Source organism: Mobula birostris, chromosome 26, assembly GCF_030028105.1.
Source record: "Mobula birostris isolate sMobBir1 chromosome 26, sMobBir1.hap1, whole genome shotgun sequence".
Lineage (NCBI taxonomy): Eukaryota > Metazoa > Chordata > Chondrichthyes > Myliobatiformes > Myliobatidae > Mobula > Mobula birostris.
The window spans coordinates 41541352-41565860 of NC_092395.1; the positions used below are offsets into that span (position 1 = coordinate 41541352).

The 24509-nt window shown below is 42.7% G+C and overlaps 1 protein-coding gene across 10 annotated transcripts in view; it reads left to right on the forward strand.

The window, feature by feature from the left end:
• LOC140188305 (receptor-type tyrosine-protein phosphatase delta-like) overlaps positions 1-24509 on the forward strand; it is a 493362-nt gene that overhangs the window by 408360 nt on the left and 60493 nt on the right. For 6 of the 10 annotated variants that reach the window (XM_072244426.1, XM_072244416.1, XM_072244417.1 and 3 more), the window contains 3 exons: positions 1611-1652; positions 11492-11589; positions 20981-21104. In XM_072244426.1, the coding sequence (XP_072100527.1) occupies positions 1611-1652; positions 11492-11589; positions 20981-21104 (264 nt within the window). The remainder of the gene's footprint in view (positions 1-1610; positions 1653-11491; positions 11590-20980; positions 21105-24509) is intronic. The other 4 variants (XM_072244420.1, XM_072244421.1, XM_072244425.1 and 1 more) reach the window with 1 other exon arrangement.

The window sequence follows — 24509 nt, forward strand, 5'->3', positions numbered from 1 at the left end:
TCTTACGTTCCCCTTAAACTTTTCACCTTTCACCCTTAACCCATAACCTCTGGTTGTAGTACTTTGCGTTAACACATTGTAGTCAGAGGTGGGGTGGGGGGGAGGGGCAACCAATTGGCAGAGTTTGTTTGTCAGTGGGTTTCCTGGAATTATATTCAGGACATCAGGAAATTCGGAAACCTGTCACTGCCTCCAGGTCTGATGACAGGACATTGTCTAGATTCATAGGGCACAGAAGCAGACCCATTTGGCCCAGTTGGTCCATGCCAACCAAGATGCCCATCCAAGCTGGTCCCATTTGGCCCATATTCTTCGAAACCCTTCCTATACGTATACCTATCAAATGGTCTTTTAAAATATGTCTTTTGAAAGAAGCGCAACCAATCATTAATTCAGAGGTGAACGGATCCAAGGTAGTCAGAGGTGATATTATCAAGCACGAAGTTCTGTCTCAGTGACTCCATTTACTCAACAAGGTTTTGGGAAAGGTTTCAGCTTGTGGGTAATTCTTACACCTGGGTCACCTGGAGTGCAGTTAATGACAGGGTCACGAAAGAGGAAGACCAGCATGTCACAGCTTGGGGCTGTACTTGAATGTGTGTCTTCGGATATGTGGTGGGCTCTCTGAGGTCACTGTGCTATCCTAAGCAGCAACGTAGCGCTCTTCAGCTATGAGATTATGGCCGCTTGACCTTTCCAGCTATCGGCGGAGGTTGGCCAAGTCAGCCCACGCTGTGCTGAGTCAAGTGAGCTCCTCGGAAAAGCTGCATGTGGCTGCCATGTCCCTGGGCTAAGGAGTGAGGGAGGAGCAACAATTACAGCTGCTCACCAGGGTACGAGAGACACCGTCAGGGAAAGCAGCATCAGTGGTCTGTTCATGGCTAACACAGCAAAGAACCAGAGAGAGAGCTCGGCTGTTGCAGCCTGGGACATAATCTGCAGCAGAGTTGGCAGCAAAATCACTGGGACTTGGGACCAGACTGGGACAAGTTACCCAACCTCCCAGACAGGTAATCTCCAGGACCAGCTGCCCGTAACCAGAAAGATAAATTAATGATTATTTTGTTTAATTATTTAGTAAGATACTGAAGAAAGCTGAAAGTGCCTCCTTATTCAGAGAGAGGACAATGTGTGATGAAACCTTCATAATCAGATCCAACACACCTTAGGGCTCGAGATGAGGATTAAGTTGGTAGAAAGAGTCTTGAGAGTCTTGTGGACTCCACCTTAGTTTCATCTAGCCTTGGCCCCCGTGTCCCACCAGAACTTTAATATCCTCTCCCAGAATCAACCATAGTCATTCTGGGGACCCGCCCTCATAAGTGAGGGTCCCGAATTTTCAGGCAGTCCCACGAGGACACAATTACTACGATTGTGTTTAAGACAGAGCGAGCCCCGAGGAGAGAAAGGAAAGAAACAAAACGAGGTAAGAAACAGAACAAACGGCCGAGTTCTTTGAGAGGGCCAGATCGGAGACTGACTGTTTACTCATGCATTTGTTTGTTTACTTTGAGTTCCCGTTTTGTTTTTGTTTGTTATCTCCCCCTTGAGTTGTGTTCTGCCAGCCTGTAGATTTAAGTGTGTTCACGTGCTGATGTTTCTTTTCACAGAATCTGTTGTCAGCAGTCCCCTCAGTGAACCTGAATTTGCAAGTTAGTTCCCACTTGCATTTTATGCCTATTGTTTCGTTAGCTTTAATTTCATTTTGTTTTTTAATATACACCTAAATGTGTATATGTATATATATATATATTAAATATATGTGTGTTATATACCTATATAATATATATATGTATGTATGTGTGTATGTACATATATATATATATATATATATATATATATATATATATATATATATATATATATATGTACATATAATCTGTGTTTCTTATCCACCTTGATGTAGTTTTTAACTTGTGTTTCTCTCTTGAGCTCCTGGCTGCTCATTGGCTAAGCTTTTAGCTCCTTTCACTCTTGCATGTTTTTAGGTGTATGTTTCAAATGTCAATCCTTTAAGCCCAGGGTTGCCTGCAGATTGGTGGCTTCATCAGTTTCACCTGGTGGTCTAGTGGGCTCAAGGAAATGGGAGCAGCAAACGGGCTGGGTCTGAGGATGAGAGGGACGGGAGGCTAGACTGGAATCAACCTTCAACATATAGTGGATTTCTTAGAATGGTTACAACACTGAAGGAGGCCATTTGTTCCATGATGTCCTTGCTGCATCTCTCCCAAAGTTGTCCAAAGTATGGTTTAACACCATTAATTCACTATTTCCTCAGGAGATAATCGATACAGAAACTCCTCCGGACTGGAGGGAGTGGGGACGAGGAAGGATTTATTCAGTTTTGTCCCAATGCAGACACAAGAGACCGCAGATGCTGGAAACTGGAGCAAAAAGCAATCTGCAGGATGAACTCAGCAGGGAGAGTGGCATCTGTAGAAGAAAAGGAACTGTCAATGTTTCAGGTTGAACTCCTACATCAAGACCTGAAACACCAGAAATTGCTTTCCTCCTGCAGATGCTGCTCGACCTATTGAATTCCTCCAGCAAGTTGTTTCTTGGCCCAGTTCAAACTCATTTTGAATCAGAACACCAAGGTAACAGGTTATGTCTTAATGTGCTAGACCATCATTGTCTTCAGGATATTCTAATATATAATCCTTATGGAAGTGTCTCCACACATCTCACCTGCGACCTACAATGCTCCTCATTTGATGTCACTATGTTCTTTCTGACTGGAATAATTTATTCCAAATCACAACAAGTAAACTCATCATGATGAACTTCCATGAGAGGGAGGGCAATGCCAGTAAAGAATTAGCGTGTTTTTCTGCATGCTCATGTTAAATTGCTATTCACTCTTCCAATTAAACAAAACTTTTCTCCTTGCTGTCAAAAGAAATTTTTAACTGCAGGAAGCAGCCTGTCAGGCGCTGATTTCATCACTGGGTTGGATTATACATACATCTTGTCTCCAGACCTCAGAGGATGCTTAGTTCACATAAGAATTTTCACCTGGGCTTGTCCTATCTTTTTAATTCAGTTTAATACAAATTAACCAAACAAATGCAAAGATTCACAGAATTTCAAATCCAAAAAGCAGGTAGTATCTGTCGAATTTTCTATCTTTTTTTTTGGCACTGGCTTGTAAAACATTACAATAGAAGGCAGCCCACCCACTAACTGCCCATTGCCCCAGGTAGCATTAGTAATCACTGCAGACTTCCAGTGCTCTCACCCATTTGCCGTGGATCTCCAGGTCTTTCTCTATGGCAAACCTGACATCAGCCGATATGGTTTGTTCAGATTTTCAAACTTACTTAATGTAGTTTAAAATACTCACTGACAGAGAACCAGACAGTGGTTAAAAATCCTTAAGCTTTTCTCAATAAGCCCATCTTTAGCCATATTAATCGCACCGTATCAATTTTTTACTTAGATCTTTTGAGCAAATTTTTAAAACAACATTTCTTATAATCTGCTCAAACTCTATTCATTCTGTCACGTTTTGCATCTGGTGGTCTTCCAATCAATTCAGACCAAATATGTAACAAAGTATATCCTGTCTAATGCATATCAGAATGCAGTTTGAACGTGGACCAATAATTTTGGCCTGAGGATACTTCAAGCCTTTTCTTGTGTTTTATTCCTCTCCTTTTATAGAATCACAGAACATTTATGCAACGTAAGTAAGTTCTTTAGCCCATTTGCCTGTTTCTTAGACAGTTTCGTTCCTATATACTGCAAACTGAATAAATAGACTCTCTCTCAAACACACAAGCACGTGCACAAGTGCACACGTACACAGAGGCCTACACAAATGTACATACTTACTCACATGCATACGTACAAACACACACACAAATGCACTTGTGTATATAATCAAAACAAATCGATAAATACTTGGTTACCATTGACCTACTACATGCTGATTGTTTCAAAACTTTTCATCTCATTGTATTTCTTAAAAGTAATTGTGAACTAGATAACACAATTAATCTCAGATTGGGAGAATGGGCAAAGAAGTGACAGATGGACTATAGTGTATAGAAGTCTTTGATCATGCACTCTGGTAGAAAAAATAAAGGTGTAGATTATTTTCTAAACTGGGATAAAATTCTGAAATCAGAGGTGCAAAAGGACTTGAGAGTCCTTATGTAGAATTCCCTAAAAGTTAATTTGCAGGTGGAGTCAGTGGTAAGGAAGGCAAATGCAATGTTGGCATTCATTTCAAGAGGACTAGACTATAAAAGCAAGGATGTAACGCTGAGGCTTTAAAAGGCATTAGAGCGCTTTGAGCATTTTTGGACTCCTTATCTAAGAAGCGTTATGGCGCGTGGCCCAGTGGTTAGGGCGTTGAGCTCACGATCTGAAGGTCGTGGGTTCGAGTCTCAGCCAAGGCAGCGTGTTGTGCCTTTGAGCAAGGCACTTAACCACACACTGCTCCAGTCCACCCCAGCTGAAAATGGGTACCGGCAAAATGTGAGGGGTTAACCTCACGATAAACTGTCCTATCGGGGGGGCGGGGGGGAGCCTCGTACTCTCAGTCGCATCACGCCACAAAAACCGGCATAAGTACTGACCTGATGGACCACAAAGGCTCGGGATAGACTTTGACTTTGACTATCTAAGAAGCAATATGCTGGCATTGGAGAGAGTCCATAGAGGGTTCATGAGAATTATTCCAGGAATGAAAGGGTTAACGTATGAGGAGTGTTTGATGGCTCTAGGCCTGTACTCACTGGAGTTTAGAAGAATGAGGGGGAACTCATTGAAACCCATTGAATATTGAAAGGCCTAAACAGAGAGAATGTGAAGTGGATGTTTTCTATAATGAGGGAGTCCAGGACCAGAGGACACAGCCTCAGGCATCCCTTTGGAACAGAGACAAGGATGGATTTATTTAGCTAGAGGTTGGTGAATCTGTAGAATTCATTGCAACAGTGGCTGGGGAGGCCAAGTCATTGAGTATATTTAAAGCAGAGGTTGATAGATTCTTGATTGGAAAGGGTGTTAAAGGTCATGGAGAGAAGGCAGAAGAATGGATTGAGAGGAATAATAAATTAACCATGACGGAATGGCGAAGCAGCTCGTTGGGCTAAATAGCCCAATTCTGCTTTGTCTTGTGGTCCTATCGTTTTATGGTCTAAAGTGAGCACTGAAAACAATTTTACATAAGGATAACAGATATTATACAAATATTAAGTTCAGAGTCAGATCAATATTACATGCATATAAATTCAGCTAGGCCCAAATCTATGACAGTGTTTTTTTCTCTCTTGAAGACAGTGGGGTAGAGATTAGTCCTCATTGGCTTGCACTTGACGCCGGGCTGATTTCAATGGAACTAAAGGAGGGAAGCGGAAAGCAAACATGCTGAGGGTGGTCCATGATAGTCAAAGGTCAAATTCAAGTTGGTGAGAAGGTATCAGTTGCAGTCAGAGGGCAATGGGTAATTATTCTGTCACGAGTGCTTAAAATTGATTAGTTGGGCTCCAAAATGCAGGATTCAACTTGCATCTGTCAGCACGTAATCACATCTCTCAGGAAGGCTTTATGAACAATGAATGACAGTTGATAGTATTTACTTCCTCACCATCTGGGGAAATGCACACATGGTGAGTAAGCACCTTTCAATAAATAACCTTGCAGACTGCGAACAGATGGTGTGGAGGGGATTCTGGAGAAAGGACGTCCAATCACTGTCTTACCTTAGTAACCCACTCTGCTGCTGAGCCAGAGTGCTCCCAATCTCATCCATTCGGAAGGAACCGTTCTATAAGCAAGTAGTCTCAACATGCATCAATTGTAACGCCCAGAATACATTATCAGAGTTACACCAGCCTGGGCAGTCTGTCGTCCGGCATTGCAGTTCTGCACAACATAACAGATTGGCTGACTCAGTAGCACATTCCCATAAATGTGATATAACTCATCCATTCATCCAGTGCATGTGTGCACAGGGAAAAGGGAGCATGTGCAGTCATAGCAGACAATGCTTGTTTTAACACCACTTGTTTTAACGCCATTTGTGCAAAACTTTGTTGCTCAGATGAAGCCCACTAGCTGAATCAGACCTGATTAGGGCTGAGGCTAGCTATGGCATTCGTTAAAAGAGCCTGTTTTCTTTTTGGGCCATGGAAGCATCATCTTCTGCCAGGTACATGGTCTGTTTCAGTTTTATTTGTTAGATATTGGCCCAAAAAATCTCCAGTTCAATCACTTCCACAAAGGAAAACCCAGGCCATTCCCTCCCCATTATCTCTCCCAGTTTTCCTATCCAATGATCTCCCTAGTGCATCACCCCCTGTCCAGCCAAATGACCATCCTGTGTTCATTCCCCTGATGTCCATCTGACCTTCTCTTTCCCCCAGTAATCCTCTGCCCCCTCCCAAATGTAGCCCTCACCCCTAGCTCTCAGCTCCTCAGGATTGCTCTTCCTCAGACATCCTCTTTCTTCTAACCCCAGCCCACTCCTGATCATTACTTCTATCATCTCCATTGTCCTCAATGGCAGGATCCCAGAGGAAAGATGTTGGGGTCAGTCTCCTGTCATACGATCTGCCCTACTGCCTCCAATACCTCAGACCGCTCTACTGCCCAGAACGTCTCAGGCCTTTAAATGCAGAAGTATCACTCACAGGATGTAGGCACTGGTCTGGTCTGAGTCCCCTGCTCAGTGCCCCACTAATCTCTTACTTTAAGCACTTTACAGTTTTGACTCTGGGATCTTTTTGGAAGGTTTCACTACCATTCCAGTAAACCTTAGCCATTGCTCAGGTTCTGATCTTCAGTAGTGACAAGGGAAATATTCAACATATTTTGTGTATCTGGTCTTTAGCTAGATATAATTAGAGTAAGTAACGCTGCAGATTTGGGAAGTGTAGAACAATGTAATATAAATGGAAATGAATCTAGTTCTGTAAGATACAGCCTTTCGATACCTATTCATTTCAGTGCCTCCGATGCAAATCTACAACTATATGGCACTGTGCCATCATAGATTGCAGATATTTCAGCACATACATACACACACATGGCACACTAATACACACATACACACACTCACATGCATACACGTTTGTACACACACACACACACACACACACACACACACACACAGGCAGTCACATACATTGATAGATATTTACACACATGCACACACACTCATACACATAGACCCACACTGATGCTACCACGTACTTCACATATACAGTACAATATACACACACAAGCAGACACACTCATGTACAAACACACACACACACATAAACACTTCCTATTCTAGCAAGGAATTATAGCCAGTATTTTCCTCATTAGTAAGGAGAACGAAAACATTTTCCACCACAGATATTGGGCACAGATGACATTTTTTTAATTTCATAAATATATTTTATTCATGATAATATACATGTTGAATATAATTAATGCACATTTTTCTACGCTCAATTTTACCACTAATCTGGTTCATTTTCTTACAATGTGTCACACCACTCACTTTTCTTCCTTAAACAATTGGAAGTGCCGATAAATCAGGATTTGAATAGTGTGTCACCAGCTCAGCATTAAATATCTCCAACGCATGGCCAGATCCAATCCTATTACTTCTCTATCGTGTTATAATTCGTGATAGCCAGTCACCTAGACACCTGTGGGTTGGCTAGACGAGTTACTGCAGCCCGATGACAAGCTTTGACACAGTTGCAGGAAGCAAAATGTGAGGCACCCAGGTTGCTTTGTATGCAAATGTTGACCATTGTGAATCTGAGCTGGGAGGTCCTGTGCTAGGTTTATCACTGGTCAGTTGAATATGGCTGCCATGAGCCTCCGTGGCCCCTGAGCCAGAAAGAATAGAAATCATCTCCCCCGTCTCAGTTCATTGACTCCAACTGGAACCTGTGTTGTCATTGGGGAAGTAAAGAATAACACTCGAGGTCTGAGCATGTCCTCGTCAAATAACCTCTTGCCTTTCACTGCTGGGTTTCCAAGAGCAGCCATTGGGCGAGAGACGAGGTAGAGGTTGTTGGGGATGGGCATCATTGTTAGAAACAGGAAACTGGAGATAGTGGGGAGAGATTCAGTTAGGGTGATGTGAAATTAAGGGGTGGGTGGCTTAATTGGTTTCTCACCAACTCCATAAGGCTGCACCTCCCACTAAGGGTTCAGTGTGGCTCAGTTGGAAAATGTATCAGCAGGGACTATGAGAAGGAAGGGGAAACTGGCCTGTGGAAGGACATCTCTCACCTTCCAGCCTCTTCTTTGGAGGCCACATTTGATAATAGAACTCCAAGAAGCAAAAAGCAGGCTAGAATCCTTCCGTCCTTTCAGTGCATGAAAGGCTTGGGAGGGGTGGCTAAGTTGGTGGCTTAAATCACTTCTCCATTTGTTAATGAGTGTGTCTGTATTGGACATTTTCCAGGATGCAGGGATGTGTTTTCCAACACATCTCCCTTTGTGTTGTGTGTTGTAACAAACTGCAGTGAAATCCCACCATAAAAACTGATGATGATTTCATGCTTGCTTCTCATCTTTGTGCTGCCTCGAGTTTAACGTCCATATTGTCTGCTTCAAACGATCAAACTCTGCTGATTCTGTAACAGGGCTTGAAATTCTCCATAGCAACGAAAGGCATTTCCCGCTATCTTTGCAAGCAAGGTTTGTAATACCATTAGGGACCTGCTTGTGGAGAAAGCCAGATACAAGGATCAGAAAATAAGGAGAAACAAGGAAAATAAAACAATTAACAAAAGTATTGAGTAACCACGGCAATGCAGGCCAACTCATTAATAGGGGATATTGTCAAAGGCATGCCAAATGAACATCCCTGTCTTCCCCAGCTAGATAAACAAAAAACAGCAGATCTGAAGTAAAACAAATAGCTTGTAAATCTACCAGCATCTCACAAAGTAATGTCATCTGCCCTATTTTTTTTCAGTACATTTCATATCATGTAACAGAAGTTCAAGACAGTTTTGGTAATACAGTGGATTCTGATTACTTGGGACACAATGGGACCAGAACATTTTAGCCCAATTAAGTAGCAGCCCCAATTAGCCAAAGTTTCATGGCAATAGTTAAAAAGGTATATGAAAAGGCAAACTACCATTTAACTGAGTAACAAGTAATGTATTTAAAAGAAATACAGAATAAATTAGGATACAACCAAAACTACTGCAGTTCTATAAAACTGTGTATTAGTTCCTAATAGTTATCGATGTCGTGTTCTTTTGATTGACTGTAAATGAACAAAATCAGTGCATATATCTAGCGCAGATAGTGGACTATCTTCAAACTGTGTTTTCTACGATTGCATCCACAAAATATTCATTTTAATTGTAATATTCAAGGTGATTGACAATACCTTCAAATTTTTTTGTAGTTCATAACTTGCTGAAGTGGTGAAATCATTTCATTTTCACTTCTGCAGTTTCTGGCATCTCCAAGCCTGAAGGCTTGAAACCACAGTGAGCAAAACAGTTCTGAATCGCCTTACTGCTTAGTACTCACTAACTATCAGTGACAAAAATCACTGCTTTTTGAACACAGAAAGCAAAGCTATTTATAAACTGTTTGCTCGATGCATGGTGTAGTCTTTGACACCCACACAATGTGCACATGACTGATGAAAATTTTCAGTAACAGTCTCCTGCCCCAATTAAGCAGTCTGGTGTCACAAATAAATGAAGGGAATCCCAGCTATTTTCTGAATTTGGTTTTGCTCTTTAAGATTTGTCCCAAATAAGTAGCTGCCCTGATTAACTGATGGCCCAGTTAACCAGAATCCACTGTATAATATAAAGTTTTTAATAAATTTAACATTAATAACTAGTTTGTAGACTTTCAATTTATAGTATGCAAGATAATATTCCTTGATGAGAGAATAATTTTAAAGTTGTGGCGAACATTACTCACTGAGAGATCTCCAAAGTACTCAGGTTAACTTATCAAGAAACTTGGGAGGACAATGTGGTGCTTTAAGCAAACTGAGATAAAGCACAAACTCTGGAGGTATGTGTCATTTTGACAGGAGGAAAGTGAGCACTCTCTATACGTCTCTGGGTATTGCACAATTTTATCACATACATCCACAGTGCACAGTAATGATATTTTTTATTGGAAGGCTGTCTTTCCCTCTTATTATGGCCTTCTTTTCCTGCTGCCTCTGCATGTATCAGGCAGCTGAGTCAGCAATGCCACTCTCCCGTTCAAATTCTTGGCTGTGGATAACAGTAATAAGTCACAGAAGAGCCTCTGCTCTTCAACCCTTGAATGCACTTTGCAGCTGAACAGTAAAGTCTGTGTGCTGAGTTGAGTCAAGGTTTCAGAACTGCATCCCAATGAGCCAAGTTCAGGACCCCAAAGACCCCTTACTTAAACCACCTCTCCTTTCCCTTAATCACACCTGTTCCCTCCTCATAACCTCCCTGCTTAACCATTCAATGCTGCAAGCAGGATGAAGAGGAAAGAGCCTTAACTTAGTCCCCAAATGATTAATTATCTTTCTCTGCTGAAGTATTATTTTCATTTACCATCTTGCCTCATTCCATTCCCATCTTGAAATTGGAAACTTCCTCTCTAGAAAACCTTAGGATTAACATTCAACTCCCCTCAAACACAGATGGATCACACCAGTAACAAGACTCCACTCCTCATAAGGTCCGCGAACTTCCCCTTCAAAGGTTGCGCATGTGGGGAATGCCCTGTTGAACCCAAGCAGAATCTGTCATACTGAGCCACAAATACACACGAAGGCTACAATCTGCATGTGCTTAACTCAGGGCCAAAAAAAAATTGTTAGAAATGTCAAAAGAAAAAACAGCGAAGGGTTAGGTCCTCTATTCAAAAGTGGTTGGTTAATAAAATATTCCAACACCCTTGAATTTTTGCAGGTGGCCTTATTTTGTTTGATAGGTGATTATCATGCTCCATGGTAGGAAGCCCATTTCACATTTTTACTTAAATTAACTGAGTTGGTGCCCATGACAAACACAAAGTTTTGTATGATCCTTGGGGCAGAGGGGATAATGTGGCAGGGAAGAAGTGGGAGTAGTTAGGGAAATTGATGAGACTGTGGTTCAAACTATTTTCATAAATTGGTGCGTACAGAAAAAACAGAGGTGGGATCCAGTGCTTTAGAGCAGGGGTTCCCAATCTGGGGTCCACAGATCCCTCGGTTCATTATAGGGGTCCATGGCATTAAAAAAGGTTGGGAATCCTTGCTTTAGAGAAACAGGGAAGTCAAAGATGGATGTACCCTTCCTGAGAAACCACACTGAGAGGATTCCAGTGTGCTTCCTGTAGGAAAAAGGGTTACTTGAAAATTGTTGGGTTTCAAATTTCAAGCCCTGATGGTGTAATGTTCTAACCACACATGACCCTCTTCTACTCCTCTCATTTCAGCCTTTTCATCTGGGACTAATGATTGAATTATAAAGTTTTTTGTTTCATTGTTTGTTTTTTAAGGTGACATGTTCATTATGTCTTTTCACAGGCATGATGAGCCATCCACCAATTCCCATTACAGAGCTTGCCGACCATACAGATCATCTGAAAGCAAATGACAACCTCAAGTTTTCACAAGAGTATGAGGTAAAGTGTGAATTACCTTATAAATGAATCTGTTGTGTCTGTAGCTCACGAGTTGTTTTTTTAGAGAAGTCTGCAGTTATTTACATTCTTTTGGAAATTTGGCACCAAGTCAAAACCACAACCACCTGCCAGTGTTTCTGAGCGCTATTTAGATTTGAGCGTTTTAACTTTGTAAATCACCACATTACACAGACTACCTGCCAAAGGAGATGTGGAACAGGTTAAACAACATGATCTTGTCAGGAGTAACACACACAGAATACTAGATATCTTTGTTCATGTCTTCATTAAGATGGGTGAATTCTGAAGATATAATGCAAGTGTTTTGAATTAAGGATTCAAGTCAGGACATAAATTGTGCATTTCCAAATCAAAACACTGGGATTTGTGTGGTTTACTTTTCATGATAGTGTTAAATGTGGCTGGGACAGTGATCTTATTGGTTCAATCCTTGCCCTGTTTGAGTTAAATTAGAAGGTGGCTACATTTTGCAGATATGCCTGTAATAAAGATCACAAAACTGCCCAAAACCTGGTTTGACTCTGGGTTTGTACTCACTGGAGTTTTGAAAAATGAAGAGGGTTCTCATTGAAACCTATCAAGTATTGCAAGGCCTAGATAGAGTGGACTTGGAGAGGATGTTTCCTGTGGTGGTGGAGTCCAGGGCAAGAGGCCACAAGAAAATGGGCTTGAGGGAGAAAACAAATCAGTCATCATTGAATGGCGGAGCAGAGTTGATGGGCCGAATGGCCTAATTCTGCTCCTTTGCTTTGTAGTCTTATTTATCAGTGATTGCATGCCGACCTCACATAAGCTTAACCTCACTGAGTAAATCCAGATCCTGAAGTTTTGAGGTGCCCTACAAACCAGAAGCCCTCGTCTCCAACTCTAGACTGAGCTGAACAATGTTTGCTAAATGTGGCCACCCCATAACACTGTCCTCTGATGGAAAGTGCAGACAGTTGGTTTCTGGGTGGTGGAATTTTTCCTGCAAATGCTGATGAAAACAGGATTAAAAGAAAGGAGAATAAATATTTGATTAAAAAAAGGCAGCTTGGAAGATATATGACAAAGTGGAGAATGTGACTAAGAATGGATTCTTTCATAAAATGCCAACTTATGGCATTGCAGAATAATTTCCTTTTATTCTTTGAAGTCCTATGATTGTAAGAAGATGAAAAGTAGGATTAAAGAAACACGTACTCACTCCCTTTCCACCCATCAGGACAAAAAAGCAAAGAGGAAGGGTTGCCATGGTGATGTTCAGGATTAGCACACTAACACGCCATATCAGAGGATCCAAACATATTTTGAAAACTATTACTTTATCTGTGCAGACAGGACTAACAGTCTGTCTATCTTATTAAAGAAGAAGTGGGAATGTCAGGCTGGAGAAGCGAGATGTATGATTGGCTGCTCACTGGATGGAGGCTCCATAAATGTGGAGGTCAGACCAGTCTAAAACTGTGAAAGAGTACATTAAAAAAAGGGCGCAAATATTGTGATGGTGGTCATATTCCAGACTTTTCACTGATTTCCTGATTCATAGAACAGTACAACACAGAAACAGGATCTTTGATCTTCATGTTACATGTACCTTACACAATGCTGAATTAAGCTAATTCTCTTCTGCCTGTATATAATCCACTCCTTCCATTACCTATTTAATCATGTGTCTATTTAAAAGCCTCTTAAATACCACCATGCTATCTCCTTCCACCATCCCTGGCAGCCGTTCCAGGCACCTACTGCTCTCTGTGTAAATAAACTGCCTTGCACATCTTCTTCAAGCTTTCCCCCTCTAACAATAAATGCATGTCTTGTTGTGTGTGACATTTCTAACTTGGGAAAAAAGTTTCTGGCTGTCTATCTAACTACTATATCCATGTCTCATAATTTCATAAGCTTCTATCAGATCTGCCCTCAGCCTGACACTCCAGAGAAAACAACCCAAGTTTGTCCAACCTCTCATTATACCCCATACCCACTAATCCAGGCTATATCCTGGTAAACCACCTACACCACTTTCAAAGTCTGCACATCCTTCCTGCAATGGAATGACCAGAAATGCACACAATACTCCCAAGTTCAGCCTAACCAAAGTTTTATACATTCCACTTTTTATCCTTGGCTAATGCAGTAAAAGCTGTGGGAGATTCAAGGTTTGTGTAATGAGCTTAAAGCAATCTCAAATCAGACTTTAGTGCAGTTCATTCAGCAGCTGGATATCGTCCCAAGTTTGACAGAGTCACCACAAATTGGTTGCCTTGGGAAATTAAATCAATACGGAAGCAATCCTACATATTGGTACATCAAAAAACGGTGAATTTCTTTCCACACCTAACCATTTATACTCGGTGAAGTTACTTTACATAACACCTGTCATCTTGCTGAATATAATACTCACAGAATAAAATACTGAGGCAAAAAAAGTGTTCAGATTCACTGCTAGTCCTTCACAATACATTGATGTAAAAAATACTACTTAAAACAATGATTAATGAGGCACAGGGAGATCTGTATTTACTGACAAATACCTTTATTGTTTAAACTAACAAGTACGTGAATTCATACACTAAATATTTTGTGTGTGTTACGTACCCCGTAACTGGGTTGCCAAACCAGCAGAAATGGATCACTCAGTTGGAGTCTGGATTACTAGAACTAAGAAAGTTTTATTAAAGAAACAAGCAACACAGTACTCTAATCAAAAGGATAATAAATGCAACAGTTCAGCAATGATAAACATACATGTACACAGAATTAAGATAACAGGATCAATCAAGCTCTATCGTTGTCTAGGGGTAAATGACCAGTTTCAAAGTGACGCAAAGTTCAGTTCAATTTAGTTCAGTTCAGTTCGCAGTAATCGCTGCCGTGGCGATGGACAGTGGGAGGAAGGAGAGAGAGAGCAAAACGAATGAATATTCAAAACGGCTTCCACACAGACCTTCGCAGTCAGCTTTCGGGCGAGTCCTTTGTGGTGTCATCTGAGGTCACTGACCGTGACCCCTCCGTTTCCCGATACGATCGTTTCTCTGTGGTGAACCCGGCACCCAGGCAAGGGTGGACACACACCAGGTTCCCGCCGATCGTGCCTTTCCACCCTGAGCGTCTATGGCTTGATCCCTCGACCAGCCATCCAAAACTTCCCACCGACTTGTGAGAGACGCACCGCTTCCAGGGTCTCGTTACCTCGGGTGTCGTGTGTGTCCTGCCTTAGCGAACCTGTCCCTTTTTATCCCCCTGCTGGGGTATCGCCTGTCCATCACTTCAAACAGTTCAGGGTTCAAAGGGGGAGCCGATCTTGACAGCTCTCCTTCCGTTAAACTCTCCCGTCCCTTCATTAACATCTCCAAATGATGCTCCATTGTTTTCCTTATCTCTCTCTCTCCTGAAGATAGGTGGCAGACCAACTGCTGATCCCACTGGTGCCAGCACAGGCCAACTAACATCTTAATCTATGTGTATTCTCGTCACACCTCCCACCTTTAAGGGTTTTTACCGGGGTAAAAATTACAAACATGAATACATTATTTGATACACACAAATATATATCTTTATCAGCTATTTGGCTAATACAGCGCATTTGAAGTTGTCAACACCTGGCAGACAGTCAGCCATCACGTTTTCTGTTCCTTTTATATGTGTTATTACTAATCCCTTAGACCAGGCTCCAACTTAGCAAACTTCATAGTAGCCAAAATCACTGATGAATTGCGATCAATGTAACCTCTCATTGGGTTTCGTCCCAGACCACAATAACAAGGGTCGTCCCATTCCGACTTAGTTTTCTCTCGCAAGGGCTTAGTAGGAGGGGGAGAGATAGTAACCGCAGAGTTATTGCAAAACTTCCTACAGTACCCCACCATCTCCAAGAGCCGTCTGAGGGCCCTCTTGTCTGTCGGGGTTGGGATGTCAGAGATAGCCCGCACTTTAGCTTGCATCACTGCCAGCTGCCCCTGTGTCACCACAATTCCCAGGTAAGTGACCTTCGTGTGGCCGAACTCATTTTTTTCAAGGTTCACTATCAAGCTGGCTTCAGACAGCCGTATTACATCGCCAATACACACCTCTGTGTTCGTCAGCCCTTTAGTCACTGAATTACTCATTCAATAGGATTGCGGCTCGCTGGGCTGACCTAGTAAAACAACCACCACCCAACGTCCCAGTTCTTTGCATCGCCTTGGGACAATCAAACACATGTGTGCGAGTCGTTTAATTACTTCTCCTAAAGAGTCGCTTTGTTCGGGGATTAAGGGAGAGACCTTATCAGCAGAGCTGGCCAAAACAATCTGGTCGATACCATACTCATCTTTTCAAAATGGTTTTTTTCTCTTATCAGGGGGACCCTAGCTTCATTGATTTCCGCGCTAACATCGACTAGGTTTGTTAGCATATCAAAAGCCTGTGACCGTCTCAGTTCGCGTTGGCCATAATCAATAACATCCTTCCTCCTGGGCAGCTGGTAAACCTCTTTCATGATTCCACCAGCTGTTTCCTCCAGCACCACAAAATATCCACCGGGGGGTACCTTGTGGGCCAGGTTAAAAATCTCATCCCCATAACTCTTTTGCACCACCCCCCATTCCTCATCTGCGGGTACTGTACTTGGTTTCCCTTTTTTCCCTAGCACTTCCTCCTCCACACAATAGCCTACTGGTACCCTTGTTAATTCTGCGTCAGTGGAAGCTGTCTCTGCCAAAACCATCAGCCCCTTGTCTCGCTCCTGCGCCTGTACAAATTCTTTCCTGGCTAATGCTAAGTCTGTCTCAGCTCCCTCACTACCTCTTTTTTCACTACACTCCTTCTTTTCACTTTCTACCCCCTTCTCGTATAAGGCTGGCAGAAACGTCTCAGCTAAATTTACTACTGCGGTCCCATGATGAACCTGTGAGTCCATGGGCGGGGCCTCAATGCTGGCAGGCTGATCTGTCAATCTCACGACTGGGAACACGATTCCCCCGGCGAGGTCATTACCAAGCAAGACTTCCACGCCTTTCATCAGTAATTCGGACCTCACCCCAATCGTGACTAGTCCAGAGACCAGGTTGCTTTGTAAGTGTATCTGGTGCAAAGGGACTGCCTCTGTCCCTTCCCCAATACATTTGACCTTGACCTCCCCAGTCTGGGTCTCTGAGCTAAACTCTAATACACTCTTCAGTGTCAGTGACTGACAGGCTCCTGTGTCTCTCCAGGTCCGCACTGGAACTGGTTTTAACCCCTCCTTCACTGACAACAATCCGGCTGAGATAAACTTCTCGCGCCCTTCCTGAACTTTGGCAGACCTGTCCTCTCCTAGCGGTTCATTTACCAGCTCGATACAGCCAGTCAGAATCGCCGTTTTTCCTTTTCCCGTCTCCTTCTTTGGGGCAAAGCACCTGGACGCAAAGTGTCCGACTTTCCCGCAATTATAACAGATGACCCCAGGAGACTTCCTACCAGACTGCTCCCAGTCTACCTTATCCCTCTCGTTAGTCCCCGGCTTACTTTCTGACTTTTCTGGCGGACTCTCCCCGCTGTCCTGACGACCCTTCTGGTAGCCTTTACTCGGGGCAAACTTCATTTTATGCGTCAACGCATACTCATCCGCTAACTTAGCAGTTGCGGCTAACGTGGCTGCCTCTTTCTCATCTAGGTAGGGTCTCATACCCTCAGGGACACAACCTTTAAACTGCTCAATCAGGATCAGCTGTAGCAGTCTGTCATAATCCCCCTCTACCCCCTTCGAGGCGCACCAACACTCACAATATGTCTGCATCTCACAGGGAAACTCTAAATACGTGCGGTCCCACTGCTTCCTCGCATTCCGGAACCTCTGCCAGTATGCCTCCGGGACCAACTCATAAATCCTGAGGATGGCCTCTTTCACCACCTCATACCTCTGGGCATCTTCCGCGGACAAAGCTGAGTAAGCTTGTTGGGCTTTCCCTTTCAGTACGCTCTGAAGCAAAACAGCCCACTTATCCCTCGGCCAGTCCTGACTTGTAGCAACTTTTTCAAAATGGAGAAAGTACCGATCCACGTCGGTATCGTCAAATGGGGGAACCAGCCTAACCTCCTGGGTCGCCCAGAACCCTCCACCTTGGTTCGGCACAGGCCCCTGCTCTGCCCTTATCTTTAACTTCTCCAGCTCGAGTTCCCTTTCCCTCTGCCTCTCTCTCTCTTCTCGCTCCCATTGCCTCTCTTTCTCTTCTCTCTCCAACTGTTTGTCCCTCTCTCTCTCTTCTCACTCCAACTGTCTGTCCCTCTCTTTCTCTTCTCGCTCCAACTGTCTGTCCCTCTCTTTCTCTTCTCGCTCCAACTGCCGTACCCGGAACTCGTGCTCGAGTCTCAGTTTTTCAAGCTGCACCTATACCACGTCTCCAGCAGGTTTTTCAATAGACACCACCTCCAGCTCGCCTTGGGGAAACACACCTTTAGATACATAGTGCTCTACGATAGCTCTGTGTATCTCCTCTCTCCTCATTGTCGACTTCCCCCTAGCAAGATTCAACCGTTTGGCCACAGCTACCAATTCTGATTTCCTGGCATCCTCTAATGCCTCCAAGGTCGGCGCCTTTATAAATTCCTCAGCCTCCATTTCTGCTGTTTGTCTTTTCTTTCTTTCGGGAATTTTGACCCAATCAATTTACTCCGTCCCAAATTTAGCGTTCAAAATCGCGGACTAGAACCCCACTTATGTTACATACCCCGTAACTGGGTTGCCAAACCAGCAGAAATGGATCACTCAGTTGGAGTCTGGATTACTAGAACTAAGAAAGTTTTATTAAAGAAACAAGCAACACAGTACTCTAATCAAAAGGATAATAAATGCAACAGTTCAGCAATGATAAACATACATGTACACAGAATTAAGATAACAGGATCAATCGAGCTCTATCGTTGTCTAGGGGTAAATGACCAGTTTCAAAGTGACGCAAAGTTCAGTTCAATTTAGTTCAGTTCCGTTCGCAGTAATCGCTGCCGTGGCGATGGACAGTGGGGGGAAGGAGAGAGAGAGCAAAACGAATGAATATTCAAAACAGCTTCCACACAGACCTTCGCAGTCAGCTTTCGGGTGAGTCCTTTGTGATGTCATCTGAGGTCACTGACCGTGACCCCTCCGTTTCCCGATACGATCATTTCTCTGCGGTGAACCCGGCACCCAGGCAAGGGTGGACACACACCAGGTTCCCGCCGATCGTGCCTTTCCACCCTGAGTGTCTATGGCTTGATCCCGCGACCAGCCATCCAAAACTTCCCACTGACTTGTGAGAGACGCACCGCTTCCAGGGTCTCGTTACCTCGGGGTGTCGTGTGTGTCCTGCCTTCGCGAACCTGTCCCTTTTTATCTCCCTGCTGGGGTATCGCCTGTCCATCACTTCAAACAGTTCAGGGTTCAAAGAGGGAGTCGACCTTGACAGCTCTCCTTCCGTTAAACTCTCCCGTCCCTTCATTAACATCTCCAATGCTGCTCCATTGTTTTCCTTATCTCTCTCTCTACTGAAGACAGGTGGCAGACCAACTGCTGATCCCACTGGTGCCAGCACAGGACAGCTAACATCTTAATCTGCGTGTATTCTCGTCACATGTGCACACCCGCTAAGTATCCCTGCCTCTCCTGAATAGTTAAAGAGTAGCAAAGGTATTACCCGGCCAAAGGAGTTTACTCTGGCCAGGCGTTCCTCGTAGTCCCGATACACTCACTATGTGTTTCACACAGGGTTGTTCACACTTGTATCTGCAATGGTTATTCTTCGAAGTTACTGCTGCTAGCATACACCAAGCATCCAATTTTGTATTCATTCCTTATCAGTTCAAATATCGCATTCCAGTGTCATTGGCCACAGGCCATGTGTCTGATCTTTAACATCTTGTTACTGGCTCCGCTCTAAGCCGGCATCCATTTATTGCCCTCTTCCCATCAAGTGACAGTTGATAATTTATGGCTGTTTGTTCTCAATCAGCAACAAACTCGAATCACTTCAGGCAAGCATCAACCCCAATATTCACAAACCTGCATGTTATAGACCAAAGAACATCTCACAAGTAACTTCTTATTTGGAAATGATCTCCAGTCAAACAGAATACCTGTGTCTTCTTTAAAACATTGATCAAGCCCAGCATGTCAAGCTCACAAAATGGAGAATAGAGTGTCTCAACAAAATGGCAACCTCCATCCCCAAGCATGCAGCAAGAACAAAGACAGTTAGTCTGTCTGCTTCCACTGTCCTTGATTCATTTGAATTCACTGATTTGTAGATAGTCATTCTTTCTGGCCAACAATATCATGATGTGTTTACAGACAGCAAGTGAGTGGAAACTTCCTCTGAGTATGTCAGGGAATAAGACTCATAGATTTTAAGTAATCAGCAGAAAAATGGAGAAAAATTAAGGCAAATTGTTTCATAAAGTCATTGGTTATGGCTGAAATGCTGTTTGAAAGCATGTTGAAATCACCATTAAATTACAAAAAAAAAAGAAATTCTGGGAGATAAATGGACATGCACACCAGAAAAATTAATTTAGGTGAAAACCTGAGTGTAGAGCCTAACTGTCAAAGTGTTGCCATCCATACAATGGTTGAATAGCCTCCTTTTGTGTATTATGATTCTATTCCCTTTTTGGCCTGAGGAATCTTTTATTAAAAGGCTAATAGGATCAAACCTTTCTAGCTGGCTTCTTCTATGCTTAGGTTGTAGATCTTAACAGTCGTATTTAACTTGCCCTTTGAAGAACAATATAATTCCCATTTATAGTCCAAACACATGCTTGAAGCCAATCGAATGTGAAAGACTGGGATCAGTACGTTGAGTATCTTAATGGAAGGTTTCCCCTTTCTCAAATACTTTTTGCAGATTATTGTAAAATGATACCAAGTTCCAGTGAATACATTCTGGTTCTTTCAAGATACGTTGAACAAAGATACTTTCATGCAGTTAACTGACTGGTTTAGCTCAGCATTTAAGAACACCCTTGCATAACAGCTTAGTGGCAAAGCTTCAATACTACTGTACTGCTTGGAAATGGAAGCAATAATCTCTTAGGACATAAATGAAAACCTTTGCTTCAGAATATTCTTTATTTTGACTCTAGTTCTCCTGAGTCAGACTATTGCTGGAAACTGGTACAAAATGGCTGGGAGCAAATCAGCAACCCTTTTACCCCTTTGAATTCAGTGAGAATTAGAACAGAAAAGGTGCAAAATGAAAAACACAGATTCTTTGAAGCACTAACATATTTTAATAAATGATTATAGATCATAAATGATAATGAAGAAAATGATTGTGAATATTGAAAATAATATCGTGGCAAGATGGTTGAATAGCAGATTAAAGGAACACTAAGATATTTTTCCCATTTTTCTCATCTTCACTTCCCTTTCTCCTCTTTACTTTCAATGCTTTAGTCAATTGACCCAGGCCAGCAGTTCACGTGGGAACATTCAAATATGGAGGTGAACAAGCCCAAAAACCGTTATGCCAACGTGATTGCATATGACCATTCCAGAGTTATCTTGGCACCAATTGAAGGTAAGTCTCCAAAATGTTACCACGGACCTTATTTGCAAATTTCTGAATGGGATATCCAATGTAGTTTGTGAGGAAATTGACACTACACTTTTTGACCTTTAAATGTAAAAAAAGCAGTCGATGTTTTGGGCAGAGACCCTTCTTCAGGATCTATGATAATTAGAAGAAGGTTCTCAGCCTGAAAAGTGGACTGTTAACTCTTTTCAATAGATGCTGCTTGACCTGCTGAGTTCCTCCAGCATTTTGTGTGTGTTTCTTTGGATTTCAAGTATCTGCAGATTTGCTTGTGTTTGTGACCTTTAAATGTGGTTTAAATCCTTTATTCTGAGATGTTGTCCATTTTTTTCTCAGTAAGTTTGATTTTCTGTCTTTCCGAAAGGAAGCAATTTTAGTCTAGCCACAATTGAGATGTCTCTTAAGAAGGTGAACCCTCAGAAGGGTTCAAGGATGTCTTCAATCTCTCACTGCCTCAGTAAGAGTTCCCACCTGCTTCAGAAGGGCACCAATCATATCAGTGCCCAAGAAGAGCAGGATAAGCTGCCTCAATAACTATCACCCAGTAACACTCACATCTACTACGATGAAGTGCTTTGAGAGATTCCTGCTGCAAGTTGCCTATTGCCACAATAAGTCTACAGTGGATGCAATCTCACCGGCTTTCCACTTGACCTTGGGTCACCTGGACAACAGTAATACTTATGTCATGCTCCTGTTTATTGATCACAGCTCAGCGTTCAACACAATCATACCCTCGGTTCTAAACAACAAGCTCAAGAACCTGAGTCTATGTACTTCCTCACCAATAGACCATAGTCTGTGCATATCAGAAATAATGACTCCTCCTCACTGACAGTCAGCACTAACACACCTCAGGGATGTGTGCTTAGCCCACTGCTCTACTCTCTCTACACCCATGACTGTGTGGCAAGGCACAGCTCAAACACCATTGATAAATTTGCTGACAACACATCTATTGTTGGTAGAATTTCAGATGGTGATGAGGAGGTGCACAGGAGCGAGATAGATCTGCTGGTTGAGTGGTATTGCAACAACAACCTTGCACTCAAGGTTAGTAAGACAAAGGAATTGATTGTGGACTCCAGGAAGGACACATCAAGGGAACACACACCAGTCCTCACCAAGAGATTAGAAGTGGGAAGGGCGAGCAGTTTCAAGTTCATTGGTGTCAGCATCTCTGAAGATCTATCCTGGGCCCAACATATTGATGCAATTACAAAGAAGGCACAACATTGGCTATATTTCATTAGGAGTTTGAGGGGACTTGGTGTGTCACCAAAGACTCTTGCACGTTTCTACAGATGTACCATGGAGATCATCGTGACTGGTTGGATGACCACCTGATATGCAAGGGGCCACTGCACAGGATTGGAAAAAGCTGCAGAAAGTTTTAAACTCAGCCAGTTCCATCACAGGCACCAGGCTTCCCAGCATCAAGGACACCTTCAAAAAGCAATGCCTCAGAAAGGTGCCATCCATCATTAATGCCCTATCACCCAGACATGTCCTCTTCTTATTGCTACCATCAAGGAGGTGGTGGTACAGGAGCCCAAGGACACACGCTAAATCATTCAGGAATTGTGATATATAGTTGTTTCTTATTATGTATTGCAATGTACTGCTGCTGCGAAACAATAAAGTCCACGGCATATGCCAGTGGTATTAAACCCGATTCTGATTCCGATTCACTTTCTGCTGAGGGGTTGCAGCAAATGGTTTGATGGATTATAGTAACTTACTGTGATCCAGATTCAAATCCTTCCCGAAACAACGTAGTTCATTGTTGTACAGTGGTCATATTTTCCTGCATGCAAAGAAAATACTTTTTCAGTCATAAGTTGGTTTATTTGACACATATTGGACAAGTTCTGTGAAGATTGTGACTCCTTGACGTGCCTGAATATATTTCCAGATTCACCAATTATATATTGCATTTGTTCCATGTAATTGCGACTTGGTATTTTATTTAGTTTATTGAACATGGGTTCTGTATTAGTATAACGTTAATGATTATTGCATTTTGCTTTGGTAATCTGCTCATGTTACTAAGCATCCTCCTGGACCATATGCAAGCCCCAGGAACTGGCTGCCAGTTCCACTTTTCCTTTGATTCCTGTCTCTTTTATCTGCTCCCATTATTCCAAATCTCTCTCTTGCTCTTATTAGTTCTCTTGTAGGCCAAAAGCTTTCATATTTGACATTGCTTTTGGCACAGTCAGATCTTGATTGCGCCACGTCCCTTTTTATTTACTGTGTCCTCTACCCAATGGAACTGACCAATGAACCGATCTCAACCTCCCCCTCATCCCTAAATAAATTTCCCTAGTCTTCTGAATTCCCACTTTGCTCTGTTGTCCAATATTGGTTGTGTAGACCAAAGATGAATATTTATCAGTGTTGGTTATTCAGTTCAATAGAGAAGAGAATTGCTGAAAAATGCCATGAATTCAGGCCTGAGGTTGAGTCTTTCTTAGGTGCTATTTTGGGAATGCTACAGGAGATTTTTATCTAGACCAGCCCCTGCATTTCACAGCGATTACATTAACATTTGAAATTGAACTGATAGCTGATTCAGGGAACTTGTGCATTTGATGTAAATCTCTGGATTTTTAAGTATTTATTTGTTCCCCTCTGCCTGCCCTGAAGTACTGCTATCTGCTCAGGCTGGGCAGGTGAATCAGGGAACCACCTATCTCTCAAGAGCAGTTCTTGTATGTCCAGTGCTTGGTGTCTCAGAACTGGGTGTGTCTGCACCCGCCTCACCCCAGCCACTGGCACTCCTTCCCTGCCACCTGTCCCACACCCCTCCCTTGGCGCTCCAGCCTCGCCATTCCCAATATCATTTGCTCTCGCCAGATTTGTAGATGTACTCTCCACTCCATGTTGACAAATACTGTACTGTGCAAGAGTCTTATGCACCCTAGCTATATATATGTGCCTAAGACCATTGCCTAAGGTACTGCATGCCTAGATTGTTTTCTTCTCTTTGGTGCTGCATTTACTGTTTGACTTACTGCAACTGTAGATCTGTGGGTGTCTGTGAACATGAGCATGCCATATCATTGACATATCACGTGCATGCATCCATATGCAGGTATGTACATGTGTGAACATGTACACATAATATATATAATAAATACAGGTTCACACATGTACATGCATGTGTATATATATATATATGTGCTTGTGCATCCGTGTGTATCCTGATGCATGTAGCCATGTGAGTTTTTGAATGTGTATGCATATATGTGTGCACATTTGTCCTGTATTTTGTGTGTGTGCATATGTGCATGCATGCGTGCCCTTGTGTCCATGCGTGTGTGTGTGTTTGTGCCTCAGTTTTATATTGTGCCAAGCTACTTATTCTCTGGACCATCGGAGGGGGTG